The 23115-nt window shown below is 39.4% G+C and overlaps 1 protein-coding gene across 2 annotated transcripts in view; it reads right to left on the reverse strand.

Moving 5' to 3' along the window:
• Positions 1-23115, reverse strand: part of FAM184A (family with sequence similarity 184 member A) — an 81727-nt gene that overhangs the window by 46161 nt on the left and 12451 nt on the right. For both annotated transcript variants that reach the window (XM_086745150.1, XM_086745148.1), the window contains exons 2-3: positions 4472-5326; positions 1460-1595 (exon numbers count right to left, since the gene is read on the reverse strand). In XM_086745150.1, coding sequence (XP_086601276.1) covers positions 1460-1595; positions 4472-5326 — 991 coding nt within the window. The remainder of the gene's footprint in view (positions 1-1459; positions 1596-4471; positions 5327-23115) is intronic.

Genomic DNA, 23115 nt, shown 5'->3' on the forward strand with positions numbered 1-23115 from the left:
GTGTATAATAATCACCTGGGTTGTGGCAATCCCAGGCACAAATACAGGCTGGGTGGAGAATGGATTGAAAGCAGGCCTGAGGAGAAGGACTTGGGGGTGATGGTGGACAAGAAGCTCAACATGAGCTGGCAATGTGTGCTAGCAGCCCAGAAAGCCAATCACATCCTGGGCTGCATCAAGAGGAGCATGGCCAGCAGGTCGAGGGAGGTGATTCTCCCCCTCTACTCTGCCCTGGTGAGACCCCACCTGGAGTACTGTGTCCAGTTCTGGAGCCCCCAGGACAAGAAGGACATGGACCAGTTGGAGAAGGTCCAGAGGAGGGCCACGAAGATGATAAGAGGGCTGGAGCACCTTTCCTATGAGGACAGGCTGAGAGAGTTGGGGCTGTTCAGCCTGGAGAAGAGGAGGCTCTGGGGAGACCTGATAGCGGTCTTCCAGTACCTCAAGGGGGCCTACAAGAAAGATGGGGAAAGGCTGTTCAGTAGGGCCTGTTGCAATAGGACGAGGGGTAATGGTTTTAAAATAGAGGGAGGTAGATTTAGATTGGATATTAGGAAAAATTTTTTTACAATGCAAGTTGTAGAACACTGGAACAGGTTGCCCAGAGAGGTGGTGGAAGCCCCATCCCTGGAAACATTCAAAGCCAGGCTGGATGAGGCTCTGAGCAACCTGATCTAGTCAGGGATGTCCCTGCTCCTCGCAGTGGGGTTGATGATGACCTTTGAAGGTCCCTTCCAACTCTAACCGTTCTATGATTCTATGATTTCTATGAGCAGTCTAGTTGAACAAAACCAAAGATAAGCCAGGGGTTTATCTTTAGCCTACAGTACTACCTATAGTATAGTTAACCTAGTTCAAGTACTTGGTCCTATGCCCATGCCCTACCACTAAGCAGTTTACTAGAGAGACAATGCCAGTAAGTTAAATCCTGCATACGTACTGGCAATTCTTAAACTGTTTTCTATGCCCTTCCATATGCCAACAGGCACAGAGAAGTCAAGAAAGCAGATATAAAGAAACCCCTAACAGATCTATTAACTGGTAAACTGCAAGTCTTCTGAGCAGGTGTAAAGCAAAGTACTGCAGTCGCAGTAAAAAGGGAAGGCAATTGAACAAGGATGGAGAAACAGGAAGCGTGCCTCAGTGATTATGTGGGGAACAGATACAGCAGAAGCATTCTGTACAAGTGCAGTTAAGGCAAGAAATTCCAAGGCCTGGAAGATGCATACATGCCATATGAAGCAGAACATTTGGACAAAGAAGTACATAGAAAAGGAATCATAAGTACAATGCATGTGATACGAAAGCAATATAAAAAACCCAAAACTTGTCAGAAACATCTATGGATGGCATTGACCAGTCTTTAGGCACTCTAAACCTGCACAAGTTTAACAGAAAAAGGAAAGACTAGAATAAACAGATGAAGTTCATTTCCAGATTAAGTTACTGACATACATACTGGCTTTGAGAACAAGATCAGTGGCCTGCTGCTGTAAGCGCTCTCTAGCAGCTGCTAGCTCACTTTCCACTTCTTTGTGTTTGCTTAACAATGACATCTCCTCCTCCTTCACATCATCTAGCTGTTTTTGAAGAACCTAGAGGAAGAACAGGATAATGTCTGTTACCATTATATACAATCATGTACAAATTTAAGTGAGCTTTAGTTTAAAATGTACACAAAAGACCCTCTGGAAACAAGTTTTATTCATACAAAAGCTAACATCTTGTAATATTACCATCATATTGATTTTGTATTATGTGTTTTTCCAAAAATATTGTTGAAGCACTAAGGGATAGTGGATATATGGCATGACAAGTATACATAAGAGAAACGTGACAATATTCAAAAAGCTAAATTAAAAATAAAAATGGTAAAATGGTCCACAGAGTTTGGAGAGCAACTGGAGAAACCTGATTTCTGGTACCCGAATGTTCTTTACGTTGAAGAATACATTGTATGTTCACAGCAGTTTACAGTGTCCTTCACAGCAACTACGAGTGTTTAGTACTGACACAACTTAAGCTGCACATGGATATACAAAAAATGAGAGCTAGGCAGTAAGTTAACTCCAACTTTTAGTATGTTGTAAGTCTGATATACTGATTCACAACAGCACGTCTATAGGGTAGCATGATGATGATGATGTGTTCTCAGTCATGCAGGAAGGAAAAGGAAATTCTGTTTTAAAAGGAAAGCTACATTTCTTATCATTTGAGTCACTGGAATAGTAAAGGCTCATTTCAGAAACTAAAACAGGAAACAGAAACGGGGAAAATACTGGACAGGACATGTAATGACGTGTAATATGGACAGCAGAAGTGGTGAGATTATGCCTTTTATCACCTTAGCCATGATAATCAGAGCAGGACCTGACTTTAAAATCTGCTGATATTTTACTAGACTTTTCCTAGCAACCAAGAGAAACTCCGTTATTACAGGAATGCTCAACATATAGTGGATTTCCTCTTTGCTGCAGCTTGCCAGAAACCCACCTCCTTGATGTAGTCAATTGAAAGGCAAGAATTCTGCTTCATTGACTGAACAGAGTTGGAAATGAACTTTGGAAGGTCCCTTGGGAAACTGGAAAAAGGTATTCTGAATTTAACATCTGATAAAGGTGGCAGTCTTCTTTCACTGTACCCTGTAGCCTTTACACAAGAAGGGTAGGCCAAAAGATAGGCTGGAATTAGACTGTATATGGGAAAAGCTCATGGCCTATCTCAGCTTTGCCTAATGATGCTTCCAAAATTACTACAACCACCACACATTTAAGGTACTCCTGGCTTTGAAACTTGAGAGTAACTATAAATGCAAAAGACAGGATACTCAAGCTTACCCACAGAAATTACTGTTCTTCAGACCTCAGCACAGCCACCAAAACCCAAGCAGAGTTTCACAGAATTTTTTCCTTCAAGTCCAGCCAACCCAGTCCTATTTTTTTCTGACAAAAGTATTCAGTCTTTGTATTTCTGGGATGTCTTGTCCTTCTTTAAGGACAAGAAACTCTGCTATCTAGGTAATGCTGTGTTATGGTTTAACCTGGTAAGCAGCTAAGTACCACACAGCCACTCGCTCACTAACCCCCAGCAAAATAAAGGAGAGAATCAGAAGAGTAAAAGTAAGAAAACTTGTGGGTTGAGATAAAGACAGTTTAATAGGTAAAGAAAAAGCTATGTACACAAACAAAGAAAAACAAGTACCTTAATTCACAGCTTCCTATCACCAGGCAGGTAGTCAGCTATCTCCAGGAAAGCACGGTTCCATCACACATAACGGTTACTTGGGAAGACAAACTCCATGATTCCAAACATCCCATCTTTATACTGCCGAGGGTGACGTCATATGGTAGGGCTGACCCTTTTGGTCAGCTGTCCTGGCTATGTTCCCTCCCAGTTTCTCGCACACACCCAGCCTACTCGCTGGTGGGGTGGTGTCAGAAGCAGAAAAGGCCTTGACTCTGTGTAAGCACTGCTCAGCAATAGCTAAGACATCTCTGTATTATCAACCCTGTTTTCCAGCACGAATCCAAAAGACAGCCTCATACTAGCTACTACGAAGAAAGTTAATGCTATCCCAGCCAAAACCAGTACATACTGAAAATGTGTACAACGTATTTTTGTAACGGCTTGTGAAAATGTCATTGAAGATGTTAAAATAAAAAAAAAGTTAAAACATTCAGGAAGTAATCTTTTTTTCTTACCTCCCACAAATCTACTTTTCTTAAGACCCAACATGTTCAGGCAACTAATGATCTCTACAAGCAAGACTGCACTGAATACACAATACTCGTTGTATTTATAGTGTCAGTTGTATGACATTCCTGTCAAATACATTGCTGCAAAGAAACTGTACAGAACAGAACTGGTTTCTCAACTTCTCTATCAAACATTTCAGTTTGTCAGCATAACAACTCAAACAGTACCCATCACCAACACCCTCCTTCCTTCTCCAAATGCTTTTTTTTGGGGGGGAGGAGAGAGGGATCCATTTATGTGGAGTCCTGATGCAAAGACATTGATTAGCTTTTGCCTTTTTTTTTTTTTTTTTTAAATCTTTCTTTGTGGGGAGTGGAACAGGGTTTGATTTGGTGGTTTTTGTCTGTTCTTTAAGTGGTAACAGTTTTTAGTATTCTATTGAGTACACTACACTTTGGATATTGCAACTAGAACAAGAAACTCTGTTCATGAACAGCTGAAAGGAAGGAAACCAAAACATTCCCCTGGGTAGGGGCTTTTAGATTTTACTACAATATTAAGTAGTATTAATTCAGTCTGGGAAAATCAAACACAAAAAATAATTTTAAAATATAAATAGATTTTTAAAAAATAGAAGCAGATGATAATCAAGTACAAATGACAGAAAATTAAGTTTACATGTTCCAATCACCTCAACCTACCAGCCTCACGGAAAGACAGCATAAATAGGGAAAGAAAACTCACAGTCTTAGGAATAACATATCATCAGTCTCACCTGAACATTGTTTTCTGCTGTACCAAGAGCCACCTGAAGTTTTTGGCATTTTTCACGTAGACTGGCAGCTTCATCCTGGACCATTTGCAATTCAGTTTTAAGTTTTCCCAGATTTTTCCTTAATATACTTTCCTGGTTTTGAAATTCTTTTCTTAGCTCCACTTCTTTTTCTTTGCAAGCATGTAGACTTTCTGCTGTAAAAAGCTGAGATCTTTTCAAAGAATCAAGTTCATGTTCATAGAAGGACTGTGCTTTACTGAGTTTGCCTTCGTAGTCCTCAATGAGTTTTTTTCTTTCCAGTCTCAACTCTTCAACTTTATTGTTCAAATCTTCCAGCTCCAGTCTATGCAATTCCTCTAGCTTTTCTTGCCCCTTACTTAAAGTAGCATTCTGACTCTGCTGAGTCTTCAGAAGTTCTTGAATCTCAAGCCTGTGGGCAGCTCTCAAGTCTTCCAGGGCTGTACGCTTGTCCTTCTCATACTGCACTTGCAACTGTATAAAACTTCGTAGCCTTTCCTCAAATTTCTTTCTGATCTCTTCTACTTCTCTTGACATGGTCACTACACGTTGGACATGCTGAGCTTCTGCACAAAGCTGCATGTCTTCAACTCTACCTTTATAGGCTTCAAATTCTGTCAAGGCCTGATGTTTCATCTTTTTATGATCTTCCAGTGATTCTTCTAAGACCTGGATCTTTCTCTTGAGATCCATTTCTTCTGCAACTTTACTTTTATACTGTAAGATCTTCTCTCTGGTCTCTGCAAGAATTTGTTGAATTTCTTCTTCATGAGCATCCTTAAGGGCTTGGATAGCAGCTTCATGTTCATCATTTTTAGTGTTCAAAGCATATATTACCTACAAACATGAAATAATATTATATTAGAGAAAAGGCATTCTGGTTATCTGTTAAATCATAAGGAAAAAAAAACCACGTAGGCACTCTTAAAGTTACTTGGACAGTCTGGCATGTTTTCATGATATAAATAAGACACCAAATATTATTATGAATGTGATTGCATAAATGCTGTATTAGTCACGACAGTATTACACATATTGTAAAATGTTTTTTCTATACTTTTAAACATATAATTTTCCTGATGAAAGTTTTGCTTTTATATGCATATATTGTTGCTGTAAATAACACTGGGGAAAAAAGCACATTCAATGTGTTGAAAACTAAAACATTTATTTGAAATAATTAAAAGCATAGCCTAAAAAAGAAATTTGAACAGAGGTTTCCTGTCAGAGAATAACACACACAGAGTATACATTACAACATGAAATTAAATCAGAACAAAATCCAAATCTCAAATTCCTCCTTTCCAAATGCTAACTATTCTTAAACATTTCACTTTAGAAACATCTAAAACGCCAACATTGGTTGTTCTGATCTGTAAGTTTGTTTGAAGTCCCTCACTACATAAGCTTGCCAACTTTCCAGCTAATAAGTGAGCTGAACAGAAAAGTAGCTGGCAGGGCAGCCGACAGTTTGGGGAGCCCAGCAAAAGGCAGCTGTGAAAACAGAAAAGCTGCCCAAAATTCAGTTAAAGTTTTAAAGTAACCAGATATATCCTATGGGATGTTTCAATTGCACCACAACATGGTAGGTTATCTTTTCATTTTTTAACTCGGAAGTACTGTCACCAATACAGAGATACGGATATGGATGTGTGTATACATATGTATCAGTGAATAAATCATTCATGCAATAAGAGGTTTTAATACAGTATTCTGTGCTCCAAGAACTCCAGCAAATCCCCACACTTCCCAGATATGTTACAGTCAGCAGAGCTATAAAACACATCTGAACAGAAAAAAAAAAGTCTTCTGATGAGTGTATTTTGTATATATTAAAAATTAACAAGGAAGCAACCAAAATAGACAAAGAGGCAAAGAATTTAGAAAAAAAAAAAAAAAAAAAAAAGCTGCTCTTTGGCATTTTTGCTTGGTTGATTACTTGGTTTCTTTATGAGGACTGAACCTGGACCAATCCTCCATTAGCATTCAACCAGGCAACAGAGGAAGATTGTGCTGGCTTGCCCTCAGGGCCAGAAAATATGAAGGTGGCCCAGAATTGCTCTCCTGACACCAAGCAGAGAGCCTCCGTCTTTTGAGCTGGAGAAAGTGTCTACAAGTCAAGTGCTCAGACAAGTTACAAAACTCAAAAGAATTCTCGTAAGTGAAAAAGCAGAGTAAAGATTTTGGCCATGTAATATAACAAGCTTTGATTTCTGGGTGGTTTATTTTTTTAGCTTTTTGTTTGTTTGTCTCAAGAGTCCAGACACTGTATTCTAAATTTTATTGTCTGAAATAACAAATACACACCGTTCTGTTACCTGTGCCAAAAAATCTAGAAGGGTAGGCTTTGGACTGGGAAAAAAAAAAAAAAGGAAAAAAAAAAAAAAAAGGAAAAAAAAAAAGAAAAAAGTTCTTAAACAATATCACATGGTAAGAAAAAACTAAATAGCCTCACTCATCTTTATATGGCAAGGAAATAGTTTAAAAAAAGAAATAACAAAAAAACCCAATTTAATTTACATTATTCTAATTCAATTTTTCTAACGTATGTATCCACTACTTAATGAAAGAGGGGGAAAAAATAGCTTTTCCATGGTTTTGGAAACTGTTCTTAATGCTGCTAATATCTCTGCACACAGTAGGTAGACATTTGTCTCTCTTCCTCCCTAGAAAAAAAAAATAAATATATATATATTTTCCTACTGCAAAAGAGCTATTGGAGGAAAACTCCTCCAATACACTGCAAGAAAAAAAAAAAAAAAAAAAGACAACAAAACCACATGCAATTCCATAAGCAGAATCACAACTATCATTGCAATGCCCTTCACCCAAGCTTTCAACCTTTTACATTCTCATTGTTTTTGGTGACACCAATAGTAACTTCTGACCAAAAAGTTTTAACCTCCCGCTTGTCACCAACATACAGTCTCAGCTAATGGACCCCAAAGGTTAGTTTCCCTATAATTTAAATGGTGCCCGGTGCTCAACTCCTTTGTTCATATCAGAAATACTTTGAAAACTGAGGTTTTTATTTTATTTTTTTTAAAACGCACAGGCAGTATTTTGCATGAGGTGACGTTAGTTTTGGTTAGAGAAGTTAGACAATCTAGTTAAAAAGGTATTATAAAATATGTCACACTTATGATCAGGTTATTATAATAAGTATTTGCAGAACACTAGGTCAAATCCCATGCTCAAAACAGCCCTTGACTCTCTTCTTTGTGCGTAGAAGTGCCATAATGACGTTGTTCACTTCAGGCAGTGTTTCAGTCTCAGGTTATGCAGCACTACAATCTGCAGAAAGTATAAATCATATAGCATTTTCAAGGGTATTATCATTTGGCAATGTGACTCCTCACTGAAAATTCCAAGCAGAAAATAAGCCTATATGCAATCCCAGATTCAGAAGGTATCTTTACATTCTCATCATGCACTTACTCCACGGAAAAAGCACTGAACATCTACAAATTCAATAAGCACCCTTCAATTCCCTAAATGAAGGATGCAGATGTCTTATGGAAAACATAAAAATAAAATAAAATGCATGCAACAGTGTCGCATCATAACACATGTTCTTCAGCAGTCTGAATTCCAGCTCTATCAAATTACTCTATTATAAAACTCAGTATTTTTAGAAGTAATGGAATAGCTATGTCAGATTTTATCTTTGAGAATTTGATGCACTGTATTAGCATATGAACATGAAAAAAAAGTCTCTACTAACTGAAGCAAAAACAACCTAACAGCATTTCAATGAAATGAAAGCAGAAACTGAAATACACTGAAACAAATTAATACATTTCAATTGTTCTTGCTCAAGTAAGTTTCTGAAAATTGAAAAGCAGTAAGGTTGCAAAAGTTGGAGGCAGGCAAATAAAACAAGTTTTGTACACTATTTTTAAATCAGAAGTTGAGCAATTTCCTAAGCATACTTGTAAATGTTTTTTAAAATACTAGTAGCTTTTTCAGTACAACCATGTACTCCTAAGAAGCATAAACTAGTCTCTTGAGTAATTCATTTTTTTTCCAGCTCCACTCTAAATGTATCATACACAGTGTGGTTCTTAACAGGTGACAGAAAAACATTAAATTGTGCTCTACTATATTTGCAGTTAGCATATCATTCCAGAGGTTCAGACAGAACCATATTCCCTCCAAGAATACTGAGATTGCCAGCTAAAGGTCTTCATACTTTTTATAGAAAACAGTAACCTAATTAATTATTAATAAGAATCTACTGAAATACTACGTGCCTTGGTCTGAAGAACTACAACAGAGTAAGTTAGTAACCACAACAGTGATAACCTTCTTTATGCTAATAACTGAGCACTGGAATATTTAGTTATATTCTATGCGGTCAGGTCAAGCAAGTCTGTTGCTGCATTAGCTCTGGTGTCTCCACCTACACGCAATACAAACAACAATCAGTGTTCCACACTGTTTGTGGCTGAAAGATGAAAGCTTTGCTATTTGGCTGAGAAATATTTTTGACTCCAAACCAGATGTTATGGCTTGGAGAGCTGACCAACTCTTGCATGGTCAGCTGCACTTTGGTCATCTGTTCCGCCAGCAATTTAGTCACGATGGAATGCTTTTGTAATTAAAAATGTGTAATTCACCTTAATTCTAGTATTAGGTGCCAAATATATATTGCAGCACAGAAAATATCTCCAAAAATGTGTGTGGTTCATTCTCTCTAATTTCACATGGAAACAGGAGCAGTTATCTATGCAAATAAAACCCATCACTACACATCAACCTTAGGTCTCTGGTAAACCTTTGTTTTTAGACTTAACATTTGGGTCCCTGGGTCAGAGCACTACGTTCAGCCTAGTTCAGCTGAAGTGTCTTGTTCCCAGTGCTGCTGAGTGCTGCTGCCTGTGAGCACTGGTGCCGTCTGTACCCACCAGTCTGAAACACCAGAGCCTCCAGAGACATCCCAAGACTTTGTCAGTGCTGCACACCTATTAAATGAGCTACGCAACGACAGTAGCCGGCCAACAAGCCTGACCCAGCCTTGCTGTGTGTGGGTAGGTAGGAACTGCTAGGCACAGGAAGTAGTAAGATGTACTGGGAAACTGTAACAATGGCTTTCTAGAGACAAGTCACACCCCATGGGTACAGTGAGATGCAAACAGAAAAGTTTAGTCTACAATACTGACAAGAAACATCAAAAAATGTCCAGGCATTATTATGAATTAATTTTATATAGTAATGTATCATCTACTGTAGTCCAGCATTATCATACTTTTTGCTATAATGGGAATTGCACTCTTTTTTTTTCCCCTTTTCTTCCTGTTGACCAAATAATACCAAATAATGAGAACTATGTTGTATTTAAGCATTTAAAATGTATGCATTATGATCAATGACAGGTCAATTTAAGACTAAATAAAATAACCAATTTAAAATCTAGAACAAGTTTGTTTTTACTAGACAGATTTCTGCTTGGTACATTATTAAAATATAGGAATACAGCAAAATACTTCAAAGTTACTTAAAACAGTTTTTCAGAAAAGTTGTCCACAATCACCAAGTACATTCTTAAAAATGCATTACCTCATACGTAGACCACAAATTGTAGCATGGCATTTTATTCCTTCTCGTGCATTATTACTAGCCAAACATTGCGCACCACAAGATAATCTCTGAAGTTTTCTTCCTATAATAATCTTTGAAGCTGATTTCTAATGAGAATTTTTCTTAGCGTGTAACCAAGAGATAACTGTGTTCAGAGCATTTAGTGAGGAAATCGAGTTACTGCTAAATCTGAAAGCCCCCTTTAAAAAGCCACCTCCCCCCAAACCCCCCGGGAGACTTATGTATGTGCGTATGTCTCTTTCTTTTTTCCTATTGAAAAAAAAAAAAAACCAAAAAAAACCAAAAAAAAACCCACCCAAAAAAAACCCCAAAAACCCACCACCTTTATCTAGAAACATGCTCTGTTCCCTTATGGAAAACACTGCAAATACAGATGCTTTGTCAATCTGGTCCTTTGCGTTGCTGGCAACACACCGGAAACAAGGTTAGAACTTTAGGCCAGGATTGCTTAGACATCACAGAAAAGGTGGAAAGAAGAGCACTTGTTCTTCAGCTATCTGGTTCACTTCAGGTCTTCTTAAATGCTTAGGTGACTGCATTAGAGGCACAGCATGATGAGCAGGGAAGAGACAGATATGGTCTGCAGCTGTAAAAGTAATGTCCCCCACCAACACCACCCCCCTAGAAAAGCTAGTCTGATTACACCAGTCTTCCTTTGAGATAAAATCCAAGGAGGGCAAGAACTTGAAATCCCTTTCCTGCAAAATACACTTCCACAGAAAATTTACTATGAAGCATCATTTAGCTCTTCAGCAGGATTTGTACGTTATCTCAACTCATCCAGCCAGGCTGGATGAGGCTCTGAGCAACCTGATCCAGTCAGGGATGTCCCTGCTCCTTGCAGGGGGGTTGGACTAGATGACCTTTGAAGGTCCCTTCCAACCCTAACCGTTCTATGATTCTAAGTAAAATTTAGTACTTTATTTCTTTAGAAAGTCTGAAAACAAATACTGAATTATTTTTATTACAGCAATAAGCTTTCCAAAGTAATCTCTGATGTGTTCTGCTTACAATTAATTATTTAAAGAATGATGCCATGAAGTTCAGCATAATTTATTTCCAGGAATAGAACAATAACAGATTTCCACTTCTACCTAACATTCAATCTTTGAATGAAAACAAATCACATTTTTCACTTTCATGCTTGTTCCTAAACATTTTTAATTTTCTATAAAATAGAAGTCTTGGTAAGTCAGAGGAGATGTGCTGTTCATTAACATCTAAGCTGATAATTAAACAAAGGAAAAATATTTCTTTTGTACTTTCAGGTTTCTTGATGTGTTCAATACCCTATACATAATGCATAAAGCCTCACAGGAGCACATAAACCTAAAGACAGTTTCCTTATGCTCCTCAAGTACCTGTAGTCTGATGTGCTGATAACTCATCAGCACATCATACTTTCTGAACTGCCAAGTACAGCTCAATATCATGTTAACTACATTACATACAAAAATAAACGAAACACAGAAAGGATTGCATAACCAACACCAAAATATCAAAATTTGCCGGAAAATCCCACTGGTTGAAAAGATGCACTTGCATTTACAGCTCACTGTCTTTATAGATGACTACAGGACCTGCACCTTAAAATTAAATTATCAGGAAAAGGCATACCACATCCCAACTAATCACGGGATAGGAAAGAACAGATACAGAGCATGTCTCAGCACAGGGGCAGAATGGTCCCCAACTCTGTCATTCATTGCTGCCTTCTTCCTTCTCCTAGAGTTGTACCAGACAAGTGACAGACTTTCTGGGGACTAACTGGGAGCTTTACATTATGATAGTCTATCTTGGAAATACGCACTTGTTCCAAATCCAGGAACAAGAATAACCATTAACAAGCAGACCAGGCAATAGAAATCAGAAGTGTACAGCCATAGAGCATTCTGCAATCAAAGATTCAAGAAAATGAGCACATTTTCTGCACCACATTTTATAGACAAAAATGCCAAGCAACAACAGAAAGATGGGGTTCACAAGTTCAGAATCTATGCACTCCGCTGCCAGGAGTCAAGAGTGGTTTAAACCTCCGGGTGTCTGGGCTGGCACACAACACCACGCTACCATCCACATCATTTTAGCAATCATGACTGAACTGAGAAACAGTTCACTGATTACAATGGGTGGAGGGGGCAATCAGGCTTTGTTGCTCCTTCTGTTCTAGCAGCTAAGTGTCTCCAAGACTAGGTGTCACCAGTGGAATGCTTCCTTAGGGGGACAAAAGGGGACTTGGACAGAGACATTAGTGCGTATGTGAGGTTGACAGGAACAGATACTTGGAGGAAACTCCATTCCATTCAGTAGAGCAAGGTCTTTGACTGGATGTGTGGGGACCACTGCAGAACAGATAGCATCCTGTTATGGTTAGTAGAAGTTATTTTTTTTCTTCTTCTATGGGTACCCTTGGATGTACTGAAGAAAATGGACAAGTGGGTTATTTTTGTCACTGCAGCAGATCACAACAGAGCAAAGGAATTTGTACCAGTGATGAGTTATGGTATGCCAGAAAAGATAATTTTACCTAGGTTTCTGAGGAACAAGAGAGAGGAAACAAGGGGAGATATCACTTACAAATATTTAGCAAAATACAATAAAAATAAAAGCCCTTAGATCCAGCTTTTCCTTTCCAGAAAACAAGGCAGTAATTATGGAAGGCACATGATGTTCAATGGAAGGGAAAACTTACTCAATAATATGCAATTTAGATCATCAGTTTGGGGAACAGGTGGAGTTGTTATTCTTCTTGAAAGAAGGAAAAGATGGAAAAGCAGAAAAGAGTAGAAGAAATAATTAGATATAATATGCACTAGATACAACATGCAAGCCCTGCATTTTGAAAAGTATTCTGATTTGATTTTCAGGATTTTCCTAGCAAAGTTATTTAGAAAACAAGTAAACAACTTGAATAAGGATGAAATAAAAGTTCACTTTATAAAGGTTTTTAAAAGAATCATGACCTAAGACATGACAAACAGATACAACGCTGCACCACCCAAATACAATACAACCTTCAGAATATCTTCAGTTGAGGCAAAAACTCAGGTGCAAAGTAAGCAGATGCAATGTCACACAAACACAAAATACAGATTAAATGGGAAGAGCTATTTGAAGGTAATAGCATAGGACTATAGGCATGGGTTGGATATTCAGTTGAATAATATTTGCCACGGACTAGAAGTAATGTCTAAGATGCCTGTTAAAGAACGCTGCAGATGGACGCCTACTGGCCAGATTCAATTTAACTAATTTTCAGGAGTAAGCCATCCCAGAATTATCTACACAACCTTGAACCAAAACAGTTTTTACAGGAGGAAGAAGTAGACTTGAAGACCTAGAGAGAAATATGAGAAGCAGCTGGATACAAGTAAAGCACACCTCTTTTCTAGAAGCCAAATTATACAGGACTATTTCCCCACTCATGGGGAGACATCACCGCTACTGCTCTGTATGACCTGGCACATAATCCCACATTTGGCTGCTACATGACATCTATTTCTAAGAGAAATGCTCAGCTGCTCTACACTTGCATTGCTGGCTCTAATGGAGTTACATAAGTTTACAGTGTTCAGCAATCCAGTTCCGCACATTTGTATTACATTGTTCTCAACTACAGCTATTTCTAAACAGTATATTACCCGCGTGATGAAGAGACATTTCAGGTTTTTTTAACTGTGTATAAGTTACAAACTGTAAAACCAAGTTGCAGAATAAGTTAGAAGAGAGTTTAACTTAAGTTTAAATCTGACTATGACATCAAAAATATTTTTGTGATTACAGATTTCATTACAAACCGAGAACACATTGCAGAAAGACTATTATGAAAGAGGAAAAAATTGTCTAAAGAAACCCTTCAAAAGTTAGTCAGAATGGGAGCACATACCAGCAGAAAATATTTTATGTGTTTTATAATGTCTACTTGAAAATCAGTACTTGTTTTTCAAGTTGGCCAATACCTGATAATTTTTTCCACAGAAAAATTTGATTTACAAGATTTTAACAAAAAAAAAAATCAAATTCATGTTCAAACTAAGGTCTGATCACTAACTTCCACTTTTTTTTTGTTCATTTGTTTTGGTCCTGCAGCCTCGTACAAGTAAGCAGAGAAGGTGGCACAGTCATTTGTGCTCAAATCACACCGCTTGACAGTCCAAGTTTCATCTCGGGCTGAGCTTTGAGAATAATCTAGAATAAGTTTGCAGTGTCCCACTGGGAAGCTTTCCAGTAACCCATAGGTATCCATCATACAACGAAAACCACTTAACTCCTAGCTACCTTTTACTATTTACACAATACTGGCAACTAATTTTGTAATTTCACACCAACAACTTAAAGGTTCAACACATTATTTTTGTTAACTATTATAGAAACAACATGTACATAGAATCACAGAATGGCTGAGATTGGAATGCCCCTCTGGAGATCACCTAGTTCAACTTCCTCGCTCAAAGCATGGTCAACTAGAACAGGCTACACTGGGTCTTGTTTAAATGGGCTTTGAATATCTCCAAGGAAGGAGATGCCTCAACCTCTCTGGGCAACCTGTTCCAGTATTTGACTATCCTCACAACAAAGTAAGTTTTTTTTCTGTGTTTTCTTATGTTTAAATGGAATTTCTTACATCTTAGTTTGTGTCCATCACCTCTTATCTCTTCATGAGATACCACTAAGAATATGCCTGCTCAGTCCTTTTTATTCCCTACCATCTGTCATACACATACATATTCATAAGATCCCCCGAGCCTTCTCTTCTCCAGGCTAAACAGTCCCAGCAATCTGCCTCTCCTAGTATGACAGATGGTCCAGTCCTTGAATCATCTTAGTGGCCCTTCTCTGGACTTGCTCCAGCATGTCCACATCTCTCTCACACTGGAGAGCCCAAAACTGGACCCAGTACTCCAGGTGTGTCCCACTAGCACTAAATAGAGAGGAAGGATCACCTCCCTTGAATTGCTGGCAACGCTTTTCCTAATGCAGTCCAGTATGCCACTGGCCACCTTTGCCACCAAGGCACATTGCTGGCTCATGTCAATTTGTTGTCTACCAAGACCCCAGGGCCTTTTCTGCAAAGCTGCTTTCCAGCCAGCCAATCCCAACCATGTTTATAATTGTTAGACACCACCTTGGTTCCACTGGTGAGGTGCAGAAAAGGCCTTGACTCTGTGTAAGAACTGCTCAGCAATAACCAAACCATCTCTGTGTTGTCAACACCGTTTCCAGCACAAATCCAAAACATAGCCCTATACTAGCTACTATGAAGAAAATTAACTATCTCAGCCAAAACCAGCACACTCTCCACCCTTTATTCTATTCCATTTACATCATGCTCAGGTCTCACACTACCCAATACATCCTTATTAACCACCACCCCCCTTCTCATCCTTTGATAGAATACACAGATATGATTCCTTTAGTCTATGGACCATGCCTGTGAGATGTCTGTAAAATGTCCATAAATGTCCACAAATGTCCACTGAGTTCATTTAGTCCATGACTTTGGGCTCCATCTGTTATGGCGGTCACTCAGGACAGGAGAGGTGGTGTGCTGCATAGAGTTATTGGGCACCAAAGCCAGCTCAGGCCAGGTCACTGCTGCACTTGCAGTGCTTCTTGCAAGGCTTGTCCTCCATTGATTCAGGTAGCTCCTGCTGTAGTAATTCCTGTAACATGTAACTCAAATAATGGATTACAACAGTTTAAAGGTACAGCCACTACAATCTCCACCCCTGGTCCCTTTGGGCCAGGTTATAGGGTTTAACATTGCAATTAATGTCTCCCCTTGCTCCTAGCCTGGCTAGCAACAAGGGGTTCCTGCTATACTAATTCCCATAACATGCAACTTGAATAATAGATTATTAAATCCTTAATAAATAACTAAATCACCTTGAGGCACACATTGGACTCCCTTATCCTTCTGCATTACCCACCAAGTGCACCTAGGTCCTTCAGCAAAAACAATTTCACGAGTAGATTTTCCCTTTCCAGATTGTTTTTCCAATAAGTTCCTTATATGTGCCACAGAGATCTTATCTCCTTCCACAATGTGCAGCGGTTTTGACTGGGCCAGGTCAGGTCATCTGGCAGATCCTCTGGTGTTAATTAGCCAAGAGGCTTCTGCTAAATGTGTATCCCAATGCTTGAGTGTCCCACCACCCACTGCTCTCAGTATAGTTTTTAGCATGAACAATAGAATTGTTCAATTGTTCAGTTTTCATGGAGGCTGGTGCACAACAGGGAATGTGATACACCCAGTCAATGCCCAGGTGTTCTTGAGGTTGTTTCGCAAATGAGTCCCGTTGTCCAGTTCTATTCTTTCAGGGATGGCACATTGCCATAAAACTTGCTCTACATGGCCCAAGATAGTATTACGGGCAATGGCATGGGTCAAAGGGTGTGCTTTCAACCATCCAGTAGTCACTTCCACCATTGCAAACACATCATACCTGTCATCACAGGTTTGTAGTAATGTGGTATAATCAATCTGCCAGGCTTCCCCATATTGATATTTCAACCATTGTCCTCTATACCAAAAAGGCTTTAGCTGCTTAGCTTGTTTGATTATGTTGCACATTTGACATTTATGGATAACCTGAATCAATAGTCAAGTCCACTCCTCAATCACAACCCCATTTGCATGTTACATCCCATCCCAAATGTCCTGATGTGTCATGGGCCCATCAAGCTATAAAGAGCTCACTCTTATGTTCCCAATCCAGATCCACCTGAGCTACTTCAGTTCCAGCAGCCTGGTCCACCTACTCATTGTTTTGATGTTCTTCTGTGGCATGACTCTTGGGTATGTGAGCATCTATGCAATGCGCTTTTACAACCAGGTTCTCCAACTGAGCAACAATATCTTGCCATAATTCAGCAGCCCAGATGGGCTTACCTCCACACTGCCAGTTGGTCTGCTTCCATTGCTGTAGCCACGCCCACAGAGCCTTTGCTACCATTCACGAGTCAGTACAAAGATAAAACACTGGCCATTTTTCTCGTTCAGCAATATCTAAATCCAGTTGGATGGCTTTCACCTCTGCAAACTGACTTGATTCGACTTGTCTTTCAGCAGTTTCTGTGACTTGTCATGTAGGACTCCACAACACAGCAGCTTTCCACTTTCAATGTTTTCCCACAATCATAGAATCATTAGAGTTGGAAGGGACCTTCAAAGGTCATCTAGTCCAATACCCCTGCAGGGAGCAGGGACATCTCCAACCACATCAGGTTGCTCAGAGCCCCATCCAATCTCTAACCAGAGTATATTGCTTTTCATTTTCTGGTAGTTTATTATACAGAGGGGCCTCTTCAGACCAAGTCACCTCTTCTGGCAACTCTCCAAAGTTTCAGCCATCTGGCCAGTCCACAATCACTTCCAGGATTCCCAGGCAGTCAAGGTTTCCCATTTGAGCCTGCTGCATTATCAGCATGACTCACTTATTCCATGTAGCATCAGTTGCATGATGAGTAGAGGGGATTCTCCCTTTGAATATCCAGCTGAGCATAGGCAATCATAGAATCATAGAATGGTTAGAGTTGGAAGGGACCTTCAAAGGTCATCTAGTCCAACCCCCCCTGCAAGGAGCAGGGACATCCCGACTAGATCAGGTTGCTCTGACCATGACAAATCGTGGGGCTGTGTTTCCACCCCTGGGGCAGTCGACTGCAGGACTGTACTGGATACCCCTCCACATAGAAGCAAACTGTGGCCTGGACACTGCTGCCAGAGGGATTGAGAAAAATGTGTTAGCAATATAAATTGTTGCACACCATTTTGTGGCCTTCGACTCCAGTTCATATTTGAGTTCTAGCATGTCTGGTACGCAGCACTAAGTGGTGGTACGACATCATTCAGGCCTCAACAGTCCATTGCTAGCACCCACTCTCCACTAGATTTTTGCACTGGCCACAAGGTACTATTAAAGGGTGAACGAGGCTTACTGATCACTCCTTGACTCTCCAGTGACCAAATCAACTTATGGATGGATCCAGAGAGTCTCAATTGGTGCAATATTGTTACTGGTGCACTGTCATGCTAGCAATTGTCACCTGCTGTTCTTTAACCTGAAGCAACCCCAATACGCACAGATGCTCTGAGAGACCAGGCAAGCTAGACGGCTCTTGAATATTCTCCGTACTCAAAGCAACTATACCAGAAGCCCACCAATACCCTTTTGGGTCTCTGAAGTACCCTCTCCTGAGGTAGTCTACACCAAGGATACATGGAGCCTCTGGACCACTCACAATAGGATACTTTTGCGACACATTCCCAATTAGGCTTACCTCAGCCTCCAATACAGACAGTTCTTGGGATCCTCCCATCACTCCAGAAATACAGATGGATTCTGCTCCTTTGTAATCTGATGGTATGAGAGTACACTGTGCACTGGTGTCCACTGGAGCACCACTCAGTTATCTCTTTCCTCTGCCTGGACGAAGGCAGGACCCCTCTGTTCCTGGTCGGAGTCATCATTACTTGATTTTTGTAACAGCAAAACAGAAGTCCCTTCATCAGGGTCAGAAGTACAATCAGCCTTTCCACTCACTTCACACACAGGAGCTGTAATTTTCCTGGCTGGATGCTTTTCAGCTGTTGTTTTTCTTTGCAGTTCCTGTACTCAAGCTTCTAATATCCAGGTAGGTTCACCATTCCACTTCCTCATGTCCTCCCCCAGGTCACACAGGAAGAACCACAGGCTTGCACATGCACCACCTGTACCTTTTCCCTTGAACAGAAAAAGGCTCACTCTTAATAGTCAAGGCCTTGGTTGGGGCATGTGAAGATGACCTTCCTTTCCCAGCCTGCTCAGACATTTTTTGAGTCAGTCTATCTACTGCTGAAACACAAGTTCACAAGGAGGAAGCAAGATTATCTTTGTATTCTTGGAGTTGTCTGGCCAGTTCTTCTATAGTTGATGCCTCCATGTCTGTCCAGTTCATTATCAGCAGGGTCTGGGTGCATGATGTCAGTGCAATTTATACAAATTTTTGCCACATGGACCACATGCACTGGATTTCATCCGGGTGTTTGGATGCCAGGTTGTCATAGATCATCTCCAACATGGCTAATTCCCTCAGATACTGGATACCTCCCTCAGTGGTGGTCCACTTGCTCCAAGAATTTGCAAGTTCGTCCTTGAAGGGATACCCGTCCTTCACACTTGACAGGAGTTGCTGCAAAAGACTGAGGAGTTCTGCCTTTTTTCCAATCACTTTGTCAATGGCCTTATTGTTGGCAAAGGATCCTAGCTGCTGGACTTCTTTACCTCCAATTCCTGACTACTAGCCCCAGTATCCCAACATCAGAGTAACCAGCTGCGAATTAGCTCATCTGATTGATGGCTAAAATCATAGAATCATAGGATGGTTTGGGTTGGAAGGGATGTAGTTCCAACCCCCCTGCCAGGGGCAGGGACATCTTCCACTAGACCAGGTCATTCAAAGCCCCATCCAACATGGCCTTAAACACTTCCAGGGATGGGACATCCACAGCTTCTCTGGGCAACCTGTTCCAGGGCGGGTCATGATATTCATTCATCTGTTCTCAATATTAGTTTATCTGATCTGTGCCATGCTCTTTTTCTGCTGTACATGTTAAAGATTGGTGTTGGCTTTTGCACTTCACTGTGCTCTTGTGAACTCTCAGCCTACTCGCTGGCGGATGGGTGTAAGGAGCAGAAAAGGCCTTGACTCTGTGTAAGCACTGCTCAGCAATAACTAAAACATCCCTGTATTATCAACCCTGTTTCCAGCACAAATCCAAAACTTAGCTGCTATGAAGAAAATTAACTACCACAGCCACAACCAGCAAAAGCGCATCCATCTGTTTTATCAACCACTTATCCCAGTGTCCCTTGTCTAAAAACTTGTTGACTGTGCATTCTGTCTCATCATCCAGGTGACTAACAAAGATGTTAAACAGTACTGACTTGAGTATCAGCTTCTAGGGTACACCATTAGTGTCTGGCCTCCAAATGGGCATCGTGCAGCTGACCACCACCCTTTAAGCCCAGCAGTTCCGCCAGTTTTCAGTCTGCCTTAATGTCTACTTGTCTAGCATACACCTTGAGAAAACACATTGGCACATAGCAAGCAGCAATGAAGACGTATCTAATTTTAAATTTTCTAAAAACAATCCCATAAAAAAAGACCTAATACACTTTTTCTCCCTCTAGTCTCTAGTCTAGCTATCAAAGTACTTAAAGCTCATGCAGTTCCTTCTACCACAGGTTTTCTGAACCATTCTATTAAAAAGGAAAAAAAAAAACCAACAAAAAAGAGACAAATTATGCATACTTAAGTAGGAAAATGTCAATATCTCAATTAGAGACCTACAAGAAAATTGATGTCCTAATAACAGCATATAGTTACATTGCTTTGTCCCAAAGCATCTCTTTTCCATTTCTCCCATTAAATACAGTAAGGGGAATTTTGTGGCTTCTCAACCTGAACACTCATTTATCAGTTCAACATCTGTATTTTCTTATTATGACTTTCCAGATGGATCTAAACTTCATCAGTGATATGATCTTCTGGAGAGCTACAGGAGTGAATGTTCTTAAAAAGCTGTCCTAAGCAACCAAAATAAAGGCTTCTACTATTGCTTCTGTTTGGCAACTGGAATACATTTATTCCTTTATTCCATATTTTTATTTAAAGTTTATTACTTTATTCCCCATTAAATGGGAGACATTAACTCCCACTGTTCTAGCAATTCATCATACAAAAGCAAGTAGGTATATCTGTTCAGAATTTTTCACTTTGAACAAAAGTTCCCCATACCTGACGGGTCAGTCAAATAAGGCTCTTCATCAAGACCTCAAATTTTGGGCATGATGAGCTATCCTGAGAAAAAAAAATAAATCTGTGATAGCTAATATGAGAGAAAGAGTACTAAAAGAAAACCAAGAAGCCTTCCTTCTTCAGCATATGTAGAGAAATTATTTTGAAAATTCAGCAGTTGAGAAAATTGTGGAAATCTTAAATTAAGGAACACATACAAGTCACATATAAATAGACTTGCAAGAAAAAAAAATACTGAACACTTGAGTGCAACTTCACATTAAATAATTAGCTCAAGGCCTCCAGCCTTGAGGCAGGTACAGGTCTGTATCATGCACATGTCAGCTTATATATATTCAGTCTCTCAAATAAACTTGCCTAGCTCCACTACTGTAAAAATCTACCTCATTCTTTATTTCCATTTTCATACAAAAATGGGAACAAAGAATGAGGTAAGGTGGCGTATTGCAAAACACACCATTAGCTAAGAGAAAATTTAAGAATTATCTGAGTAAGCTGTATATAGAGAACACATTCATAGAATACAGAGAAATTATTGAGGCACATTTTAGGATTATTTTATGCACAACGTGGCTTCCAACACACCAGTTTTTCTTCCACAGAATTACAAATGATGTCTTGTTAAGAGTCAGTACAGAACGATTTGCTTTGCAGACTAAAACATTTTGCAGCAGACAACAAAGTTGCTGAAGTTTTCAAATACTTTTTCAAAGTTCCATTTCAAATTTAGTTAGCAAATAGCATTTATGCGTTGTTTGTGGGGTTTTTTTTTTTGTTTTTTTTTTTGTTTTTTTTTGTTTTTTTTTTTAAATAATAATAGCACTCAAAAACTGTTAAGCACAAGTATCTCCAGCAATTAATGCACTTCTCCTCCCATACCAGAGTCAGGAAAGGTTCTAATAAGGGGGAAGGATTTTGATACCTAGCTTTGTGTTCTTTTTTTGGTAGATCCTCTCCCTGATTCTATCTATACTTAAAGAGAACTTCCATGGCTTCTACCTACAGCTTAATGGTAAGAAAGACTGTACAATACAGCTTCCAAAACAACATACCTTCCATTAAAGTGTAAAGGTTATTTATAATAAAAAAATATTAAATATGAACAAGGTCAATGCATACCAGTAGAGCTACATGACATTTCTGAAATGTCTGCTTTTACATACAAAAACTTAAATACATGCATGTGTTAGTTTGCCATAGGACTTTCATTAAGTTCCTCATATGACATCTGTATTTTGAGCAGTCTTCAGTCACAAAACCAGGACACAAAATGCACTAGAACACAACACAGAGCTTCCAATTAATCCACTGAAGTGCCATTAAAATGGATCATGAGTGATACCAGTGCATCATAAGGAAGGAAGGAACATTTCCTCCCCCAGACCTGAACATAAACATTCCAAAAAGAAGAAAAAGGCAGTAATGGACTCATTACCAAAGTAATGAGTAACCACAAATTCCCTTGCACTTACCAGGAATTAGACTTACTTTCTACTCCATTACAAAGAAAAAACAAAAAACAAAAAACCAAAAACAACAACAACAAAAAACCCACAAACAAACCACCAAACAACAACAACCAAAACAACAACAACAAAACAACAAAATACCCCACCACTACCAACAAAAACCAACCAAGAACCAACAGAAGTCAAAGAAATATGACCATCTGAGTTTTTCAGGCCATGTAAAAAAAGAAAGTTTTAGTCTTTTTGTGAATATCTGCAAGGCAAGTGATACAAGTTGCCTCAACAGGCTCTTAAGCTACATTACATAGAAGGTTCAAGTCTGGTAATAACTCTACTATACTACACTTCAGAAAGCAAGATAGGAAATGAGTTGTTAATGCCAAAGCCCTCTAAACCATACTTCCCATATCTTACAGATGTTGAGAAGTTAAATCTGCATCGTAGGTTCAGCTTCCACCCTGTCCTAGTTGCCTTAGACAAAAAAAATACCTAAAAATAAGCCATGCAATCTACTGTATTACAAGGTTTCTGTTTGAAACCAATGTAGCTCTCTTTAGAAAACAAGTATAAGAAGGTAGAACTGAGGTGAGGGTGGAACTGCCAGGAAATTCATCTGTTTCAACATGTGATACAGCCTACTGGGACTTGCAGATAGCAGGTAACCCATCACTTACAAAGGCAAACATAAGCGTATAAGAAAAGACCAGCAATGCATTATACCCCCGAAATTGTCATGCAATAAATCAGTGACTT

The sequence above is a fragment of the Chlamydotis macqueenii genome, chromosome 3 (assembly GCF_036417535.1).
Source record: "Chlamydotis macqueenii isolate bChlMac1 chromosome 3, bChlMac1.mat, whole genome shotgun sequence".
NCBI lineage: Eukaryota > Metazoa > Chordata > Aves > Otidiformes > Otididae > Chlamydotis > Chlamydotis macqueenii.